The sequence below is a fragment of the Vicugna pacos genome, chromosome 22 (assembly GCF_048564905.1).
Source record: "Vicugna pacos chromosome 22, VicPac4, whole genome shotgun sequence".
Classification (NCBI taxonomy): Eukaryota; Metazoa; Chordata; class Mammalia; order Artiodactyla; family Camelidae; genus Vicugna; species Vicugna pacos.
Window position 1 is genome coordinate 24,830,310 of NC_133008.1, and position 9,342 is coordinate 24,839,651.

A 9,342-nucleotide genomic window follows, 5' to 3' on the forward strand; every position below is an offset into this window, starting at 1 on the left:
AACCTCCAAATGTGAAGATTAAGGAGGAGCTGGAGCGCCAAGGCGCCCAGCACGGAAGTGCTCTGGCAAAGAAAACGGGCCTGGCCCCCGCCCGCCCACTCTGCCCACGTGGTAGCCGGTCAGACGGGTTTCTGGGGCCCCTGCAAGCCTCGGCCAGCTCCTGACCCCTTAACCCTTCCCCTCCCCTGCCAGGGAAGAAAACCAGACGGGCTGCAGACTTTTTATTCAAATGGCCTTTATTTTCCTATCTGGCCTTTCTAGTGAAAAGGCCAGGTAGATGGAGTTAACAGAATCCATCACAGTAAACGTAAACAGAACCTCAGAACGCCCTGGCAACAATCTCCCCCTACCCAAAACTGGCCCAGTCTCACCAGCAACTGATCCCAGCTCAGCCTTACAGCACTCTGAAAAATCCCCTCCCCCCTATTTTTGTGATTCATACCAGGAACGTCTGCGTTGATTTTGTCTGTGTGTCTGAGAGAGGGTCAAGCTTGACATTGCGAACGTATTCGCACCTCTAATGCACCAGATGAGGAAATTTTTAACCTGAAATTAATCAGCCTTTAGATCCCAAAGGCTTAGAGGCTGGGGGCAACAAGCCGCAGCACTCCCGAGATGAAATGACTCAGGCCGCCCTCCTCCCATTCCCCAGGGCGGTCCACACCCCAGATCCTCCTCCACGGCCTCACACCCACGCAAGGCAACAGGAAGCTCCCCACGTCTGCCCCATGACGCAACGATGACCGTTCGCACAAGTATGTCACTGGAGGGGAAGGGGAGTGCCTGGAATTCTGAGGTTGGAAACGCAAACACCAACTACTGAAAACCCTTGAAAGGGCAGCACAGCCCCCCAGTAAAAAATAAAGTCCGATCCTGAGGAGTTTGAAGAACCAAGCCTCCCTTCTCCCAGTCCAGGAGAGGGTAAAGTCCACGTCCCAGTCCGTTAAAATAGCACCTGTGGGCGCTGCAGGTCTGGGGGAAGGCGCCTACACCCCCGGCTCAGGCTCTTCTGTGGTGCCGCTGCACACAGGTGGCGACGGCTCCCCGGGGGCAGAGTCCCTTTCAGGCCCTCTAGGCAGCCCGGGCGGCAGCTCCTCTCCACGGTTTCCGCGGGCGCTCCCCCGGGGGGTGGGCCTTGCCTCGGGTCTGCGCACTCCGGCCGACTGTTCGGCCCGCGCTCTGGGCTCCGGTAGCGCCGCTCGGGGGCCCTCAGAAGGCCACGACCGCCCGCACTAGCACGTTCAACATATTGTCAGCTGGGCGGCAGGCCGGCTTCGCCTCGCACGCCGGCTGCGCCGTCGGGGCGGCGGCGGGGCTGCAGTTCAGAAGGCCGGAGAAGCGCCTCTGGAGGACACGCGCCAAGTTGGGGAAGGCGCCCTCCGCTTGCGCCGGAGGGGTCTGCAGGCGATCAAGGACCTCCGAAGAGACCCCTTCCTCCTCCTCTTTTTCTAGACGTGCTTTCTTGTTTGGGACCAGCGCGGCGTCCCCACCGTCGCTCAGGCTGCTGCTTCGCCGCTTGCGGCTGGCTTTGGCCGGGCGTTGGGCACAGAGGGCAGGGCTCTCCTCGGCTCTCGGCGTCTCCTGCGTGTCCATGGGTTCCGGAAAGGACTGCTCACCGTCGGGGGCAGATGCCTTGGCTGCGGCTTCCGCTTCTCGCGGCGGATGCAGGCGAGGGTCAGGGGAGCGGGCGGGCGGCAAGGGCACCTCAGGCTCGTGGGCTTCCACCTTGGCTGAGAGGTAGAGCTCCCGGGCGCTGCGCATGACCAGCGACAGCTGCAGACTCCGGTGCAGCCGCAGGCCACCGCGCTGCATGCGCGAATGGTACATCTTCCACACCGACAGGGTCATGATGCGTTGCGCCTCCTTCTGTACTTCCATGGCGGCTCGACGGTGGGTACGAGGGCGGTCGGAACTCCCGACTGGACAGGACAGGGCAGGTAACAGGTGCACTCTGGACAACGCGCTCGTTCACGCCTCTCTCTACAGGACAACCCACGATGAGACACTGCTAGGACGCTCTGCCCGGGCGCCCGCCACCCGGGCCCTTTTGTACTAGGAGTGAAGTCACGAAGACGCCCCGCCCAATCAGAGAGCCGCATCCGGGCTTTCCATAGCGCCGCAGCGAGGGACTCCTTAAAGTGACAGGGTGGAATTCACCGCGCGGAGAAAAGGAACTCGAACAAGAAGGAGCATTCTCCACTCCAGGCTGACTCTCGGAGTGGTCTCCTTTCTCAGAGCCCACCACTGCACCAGCTTGCAGGCCCAGGGCAGAGGGGCTGTGGATGGGCTCAGGGCCCACCCACGGGTTGCACTGTAGACCTAGCCGGTCGTAGGCGGCAAGTTTCCCTTCACACCGGGGAAGACCCGGGTTCTAGCCGACACCTCCCCCGTGGAAACAGTGCCTAACATCTACCAGGCGCCTAATTAGTTATTTTTTTTAATCAGTAACGATGCTAACACTTACTAAGCACTTACTACGTGCCAGGCACTAAGGGCTTTCCTTTCATAAATATCTCATTGATCTACCACCTCCACTCCTCGGAGGGTGTTATACCTAATTTCTTCAGGTGAGGAAAACTGAGGCGAGTGACTCCTTCAATATTTGCCCTTGTTTGGAGGTGGTAAGAAGGCAGGGCTCGCTGGCTGGCTCCAGGACAAAGCTGCCCGCTTCACAGGCGGCGGATGTCTGTAAGCACTAGCGCTGCAGGCCAGGCTGCCATCTCCGCGCCCGCACTGAGCACCGCCTCCCCCCGCAGTTTCCCTGGGCACGAAATCCGTGGGCGTGTAGCTCGAAAGGCGGAGGACCCGGCCGTACCACAGTGAACACGTGGCTTCGGTCCCCCTAACCACGTAGCAGTGCTCAGCCTCAGCTCCCCGGGAGGCGGAGTTGGAGTACGAGCTGGAAACTGAGCGACGCAGATAGATAGAAAACATTGGCCCCACCTTCCGCTCCGCGCCAAGATTCCAACCTAATTCCAATTCCTCAAAAAATGCAAAATTGTTCGAAAAACTCCATTCATTCCTGGTGCGGGCCCTTTAAGAGGAGGTTCTCCCACCCCTCGTCGGCGCGAGAGCCTTCCCGCCACTTGAACGGCCAGACTTCCACGACTAAATTTGGAAGTAATGACGTAGGGCATGCGAGCCAGCCGCTTCCGGCAGCCCATATAAGGACAGGAGCCGGACCTCTATACTGGACAGTAGCCGGCTTCTTCCGGCCGGGCGGGGGTGGTGCCTTAGCCTCCGGACACGCCCCCTCCGCTCCCCAGCTCCCGGCAGCTAGGGCTGGCTGAAGCCCCAGGTTTCCGGAGCGGCCTCCGGGGGCCGGCGGAAAGGGAGAGGAAAATTTTGCTTCCTTCCCTCCGGAGGCCAGGAATCTGTGACGACCCTTCGGGAAAGCCCCCTGCCGGCGGGTAGGAGCCACCTCAGGGCTCACAGACGCCACCTCCCAGATACCTACACAGAGACCTTGCCAACACAAGCAGCTGCTCCCTGACGACCCCTCCATGGAGACCCTGCCAGGCCCCCTTCTATGTATTCCTCCCCCTCCCCACAAAATTGATCCTCTCGTGCACCTCTGGAGCAAGCTCAGGTCCCCCACACCCAACCCCGGCACATGGGGACTCTTAACAATTATTCTCTCTTCTAAAAAACTAAGGCCTCTCTCACTCCCTCCTCTTCCGAGACAGCCTGCACTGTCTATGGAGTGTGTACCTACTTTCACTTTAACTGAGCACCCAACCCCCACACCTCTTGGTCTTTCTCTTGCCTTTCGAAACAGCCTACATTCTATGTAGTATGTATCTCTCTAAATAAATCTACCTTTGCTCAAATAAATAAAAACATTCCCAAACTGTCCCCATTTAGCGATCCTGCCACATATTACGGCGACCTGCTGAGGACGCTCTCAACTCCGCCCCCCTTACCCCCAACCCCACCTTGAGACTCCACAATGACAAGCCCAGCCAGCCCAGGCGCTATCTCCGACAAACAACAGAGGCAACCCTCCAAGGACTTCCTCAGACATCTCGCTGGAGAGATCAGGATCCCACTCATGCGACGGCTGCCCCCTCGCAAAAAGTGCTTTCCCAGAGACCCCACACAGAAAAGGCTCGGTCACACAGGCGGCAGCGCCCTGAGTCTCCAGACATTACTGGCCCCTCCCCACACGCAGAGGACTTCCCTGCAGATCATTCTCAGAGCCACCCCAGCGTCGCACTCAGAAGGACTCCATCTCCAGAAGCATCCCCAGGATCCCCACTCACGGCCACCCCACCCTAGGGCAACCCCGAGGCGCCCCTCCTGCGCAGGAGAAAAGAGGAGGGGAGAGTCCAGCAGAACTGCCCACAGAAAGCCCCCGCTTCACCCCGCCCCCCGGGAAGGTGGGGAGACCACCTCTCCCCATACCCCTTCTCAAACCTACCACTCCCGATCCTGGGCTGGGACCATCTCCCAAGGCGGGATCTAGGTGCAGGCTCAGGGAGTCCGTTAAAATGATCTACAAATTGAATGAGCCCCTTCCCCAGCCATGATCTCGCCTGATTTGAAAGAGACTGTTATTATTTACATTGCTCAGAAGGGAAACTGAGGGTGCGCAGCAACAATCCGAAGGCTGGGTCTCGAACCGAGGGATTCGGAGCTCCGACTAGAACCCAGACAGACAGAAGTAGGACACTGCTGGGGGCCAGGAGGAGAAAAGAGGTACATGCGGACAGGAAGCCGTCTCTACCCAAAACCAAGATGGCCGCAGAGAGAACGGAAGTTTCTGCACTTCGGACGTCCTAGGCCTCTCTTTCTCTCCCTGGCGGACCCGCTCTCGATGGTGGTACGGGTCACGTGACGGGGGCGGGGTGACGGCGCATTCTGCACGGCTTGGAGGGAACCAGCTTCTGAGGCCGACAGGGGAGGGGGCTCGGCCTTGGACAAGTTGGGGGGCGTGACATGTCTCTCGAAGATCCGTTTTTTGTAGTCCGAGGGTGAGTGACAGCGATTGCGGAGGTCAGAGAGTGTTCTGTCCCCCTGCCAGCCAGTGCCTGGGTGCCAGCCGGGGCGTGCCAGGCATCCTGGGCATCAACGTAGGGATCGCCCCTTGGCCGTGTGGGAGGGGTACACATGGGGATATGAGGGTCTCCTGAGCCCCCACCTCATTTGGGGGCGCAGAGGTGGATAGGATGATCGCATGCCTTCAGCCGCGCCCGCTGTGTTCCTGCCTGCAGCGAGGTGCAGAAGGCGGTGAATACGGCCCGCGGTCTGTACCAGCGGTGGTGCGAGCTCCTCCAGGAGGGCGCGGCAGTCGGACGCGAGGAGCTGGACTGGACGACCAATGAGCTGCGCAATGGCCTGCGCAGCATCGAGTGGGACCTCGAGGACCTGGAGGAGACCATCGATATCCTGGGGGGGGGGTTGGAGGGCGGCATGGGAGAGCTCATTGCAGTGGCAGGGGTGGGGAGGCTGGACACCTACGAGGTGCTGAGAGCTTTGAGGCAGAGGAGGGCGTCATATTTGGCTCTGGTCTTGACTCTTGACTCGTGGCTTACGCATAGTGGAAGCTAACCCAAGCAAGTTCAAACTCCCAGCCGGAGACCTGCAGGAGAGAAAAGTGTTTGTGGAGAGGATGCGGGAAGAAGTCCAGGTGAAGAGAGTTTCCAGTGGCGTGAGTGTGGGGAAGATGGGTATTTTTACTCTCTGATGCTGTCCTCACCCCTAGGAAATGAAGGACCATATGGTCAGCCCCGCAGCCATAGCCTTCATGGAGAGGAATAATAGAGAGGTAAGGCATCCTGACCCACTATCCTCAGTCTTTCGGATTGACCCTACCCCTTGAGTGTGTGCCTGACCCCCCTGTATGTGTTCAGCTGTCTCCTTCTGTGTCAACATCCATCTTCTCTGTGTGCAGTTGTCTCCATGCTGTCTGCTTGCTTGCACTTTCTGGATGTGTACACCTGAGCTCTCTCTCTCTGTATCATCTCTTCTGCCTTCTCCTGTGGGTTTGTACTGATTTCCTCTGTGTGTGAGTGTTTGTGTGTGGTGGCCTCGCTCCATTTTTTGCTTTCTGTGTTACTGTTTCCAGGATATATGCTTACCTTTTTCCTCTATCGATGCACTTGACCTATCTGAGCCTGAACTTGGCCTCTAAGTGGATCCCCGTTCCCCGTCTGCTTTTGTGCATACACACCATTTCTCTCTGTGAGGGGCGCTTGCCCCATGCGTGTGCCCACTCTGCCCCCTGCTGCCTCTGTTTGTACACCTGTTCCCTCCATTTTGTGTGTTTATTCTTTGCGTGTTGTGAAACACCAGCCTCACCCTATAAACCCACATAGGGTCTGGGAGTGTCAGAGGCTGAGGCCTGCACCAGCTTGGAGTCCTGTAGCAGAGGCCACATGCCTTCCAGATGTGCTGCTTTGGGGATTAAAGTTCGATTCTTAAATACATGTGTTTATATGATAATAAATTTTCTCCAGGGATTCATTCGTTCAATCCTCATTCATGCCAACCTCAGGAAACAGGGATTATAGCTCTCCCCATTTTACAGACAAGGAGCCTGAGGCACAGGCAGGTCAAGTGATATGGTCTTGGGGTCACCTTGCTGGTAAGTGATGGCTCGAGGCACCCAGGCCATCCCACTCCAGAGACTGCCTTCCTGACTAACCACTGTCTAGATTTGCCACAAACCTTGTCTGTCTTTGCTGTGACTCACTGAGCCTGTGGTCTGGGCCCCTGCAGACGTTGACGAGCAAGCCAGCCACCCTGAAGTCATCTAGTGACTTGTTGGACGCCAGTGTGGTCTCTGCCACCTCTCGCTACATTGAAGAGCAGCAGGCCACGCAGCAGGTTTGTGTGGGAGGCTGAAGGCCCTGGACTGGAAGCCCTGGGCTACAGCTCAGGGCTCCCTGCTGACAGCAGTATCCACCTCTACAATCTGCAGCTGATCATGGACCAACAGGATCACCAGCTGGAAATGGTGTCTGGGAGCATCCAGGTTCTGAAACACATGTCTGGCCGCGTCAGGGAGGAGCTGGATGAGCAGGGCATGTGAGGCCAGGACCCTGGGGGTGGGCCAGGAGCCCTCGGCCAGCTGCACTGGCGTGCACAGACTCTTCAGGGGCTGATGCCATCCTGATCTCGGCAGTATGCTGGATGCCTTTGCTCATGAGATGGACCACACCCAGTCTCGGATGGATGGGGTTCTCAGGAAGATGGCCAAAGTATCCCACATGACCAGTGGTGAGTCTGCTGGGGGAGGTGATTCGGCAATGGGCAGAGGGGTGCTGTCGGGGGTGCTGCCTCCCCTCTGTGAACTCTTGACACTTTTGCCCCCAGACCGCCGACAGTGGTGTGCCATTGTGGTGCTGCTGGGGGTGCTTCTCCTGGTCCTCATCCTGTTCTTCTCTCTCTGATCCTGGTCCTCCCCAGGGAGCTGGTGCCTTGAGCTGGGGGAGCCAGCAGGGCCCTGCCCCCTGGGAGGAGGGGGGTCATGCCTGGGGAGCTGTCCCAAGGTTCTTATTCAGAGCCAGTAGGACCCTCAGGGCCTTGGGCTGGAGCCCCCACCACTGGTCCTGTCTGAAGTGCACTTAGAGGGTGGTGGAGAACCTTTGGGGGACCTCAAACACACCCTGCCCCGTTTCTACTTCCAGTGCCCCAAAGCTATCTGTTTGCCCCTGTGCCTTCTACACATGCCAACTTGGAAATAAAATCCTAGCCTTTGTTATATGTATTTGTATCATACAGTTTGTTGATCTGAACTTGTGGCTGCACCTGAATGGGAACTACTATTCTAAGCCTCCTGCTTGCACCCCCGGAGGCCCAAGTGCGCTTATGTGCACATGTGTATGTTAGGGATTTCAATGGTCCACAGTTGGTGTGGAAGACTATTCTGGTTTATCTGTTGGTTTTCATGATGGATATTTTTATTACTATTGAAAATTCCAAACCCTGATTCTTCCTTGAGCTTTTGAAGTTCAGCCTAAATATCTTTTGCTTGTTCTGTGTCTAAGGTAGGTAAATCCCTTAGCTGGGGAGATGAACAGTCACTTCTGAGGGGCCTCTGAATACCTCGGGACTCCCTTGTTCACCTGGTCACTTCCATCCCTCTGTGACGCATCACTCTAACAAGGGAGTGTTTGTAAATTTAAGGGCTTTGCTATAAAGTCTTCCTGAGTACAAAATGATTCCTATAAGCAGAGTAAACTTGTTAAGTGATGTGAACCTTAGTTTGCTGTATTAGATGTTTCCATCCTGAGTATTATGTATCAGAACCACCCTTCTCAGTCACTCATTTGCATGTTGTCAAGTGCTGTGGGTTACAGGGGTGTCTGTCATTCCATTAGGCTGGTTTGTCAAAAAGAACCAAATAGGTACAGATTCCTCTTTTTTAAAATGCAAAGCCACTAATACTGTGGTTCAGGTTGTCTTGATCCCCTTTATGCTTGGTTCTAAGTCTTCTAAGGGGTTACAAGATGTGCTTCTAGGGATCAGAGTGTGTTTCCATCTACCTGGATTTACCTACGTGTTAAGACAGATTTCCTATTACTTGAGGTGACCCTGGACAAGTCACCTCTGGATTGTTGTTGATGCCTGTTGGCTCCCCCCAAACCCTATTTTCTGTCAGCTGATGCTGGGCTTCAGGACTCCAGAGAGGGTTGGTCTTACTGGCACGTAGCCTGGTCACCCTGTGAATTGAAGCATCACACAATCATCTCCTCCATACATCATGGGCTGGACTGGGCAGAGACAATACCTCCTATTCCAACTCCCAGCAATTATCTTTTGATTTGATGGGACCCCTAGGTTCGGTCAGTAGTCTTCCCGCACTACTTGAGACATATCTGAGTCAATGGGCCCCAAAGGTGCTTTGCGTCTTTTTGATTTGTTGCTAGAACCTTTTTCCATTAGTACCCTCAGGACCCTAACACCTCTTCCAGGTGTTTTAAACCACTGGCTAAATTTAGACTTGCCATCCCAACTTTAGTGTTCCTTCTGACGTGTGGATGCACTAGCTTGGGAAGGGGTGAGGGCTGTGGGTTTATGGTTCAGGACGTGTTTCTGGGGCCGGGGGTGTCAAGCAAGTGGGTCTGTAACACAGCCAATTCCAAGGAGCTGGTGCCCTTCTAGCTTTGGAGGAGCTCCTGCAGGGTGTCCATGCAGGATTTAGGGCGTACATATGACGAACAGCCTGGGGCAGGTGTTGGGTTTCTACACAGTGGGGCAACCTGGAAGAAAGTGGATGCTGTCGGCAGTCTGGGTCTGAAGCTTAGTTTCCCCATCTAAAAAGGGCCATGTCACTCTTCTCAGGCTGATGTTCTGAGCACACCCTGAGCAGGGCCCCTGCCAACGTGAAGCCCTGGA

At 56.3% G+C, this 9,342-nt stretch overlaps 2 protein-coding genes across 4 annotated transcripts; one reads left to right on the plus strand and one right to left on the minus strand.

Moving 5' to 3' along the window:
- Positions 1 to 218: 218 nt before the first annotated feature.
- Positions 219 to 4,372, minus strand: IER2 (immediate early response 2). Its single transcript, XM_072947568.1, has one exon. The coding sequence runs from the start codon at positions 1,876 to 1,878 to the stop codon at positions 1,210 to 1,212; it is 669 nt and encodes a 222-aa protein (XP_072803669.1). The 5' UTR covers positions 1,879 to 4,372; the 3' UTR covers positions 219 to 1,209.
- A 472-nt stretch (positions 4,373 to 4,844) lies between these two features.
- STX10 (syntaxin 10) lies at positions 4,845 to 7,707 on the plus strand. Of its 3 annotated transcripts, none has more exons than XM_006206222.4 (8): positions 4,845 to 4,973; positions 5,214 to 5,383; positions 5,535 to 5,629; positions 5,705 to 5,767; positions 6,721 to 6,828; positions 6,923 to 7,029; positions 7,127 to 7,221; positions 7,318 to 7,707. In XM_006206222.4, the coding sequence occupies exons 1-8, from the start codon at positions 4,939 to 4,941 to the stop codon at positions 7,392 to 7,394; spliced, it is 750 nt and encodes a 249-aa protein (XP_006206284.2). In that variant the 5' UTR covers positions 4,845 to 4,938; the 3' UTR covers positions 7,395 to 7,707. The 3 variants fall into 3 exon arrangements, with proteins under 3 accessions (XP_006206284.2, XP_015096472.2, XP_072803670.1); XM_015240986.3 differs by having other exon boundaries at positions 6,923 to 7,025; XM_072947569.1 differs by having other exon boundaries at positions 7,127 to 7,707.
- Positions 7,708 to 9,342: the final 1,635 nt, after the last annotated feature.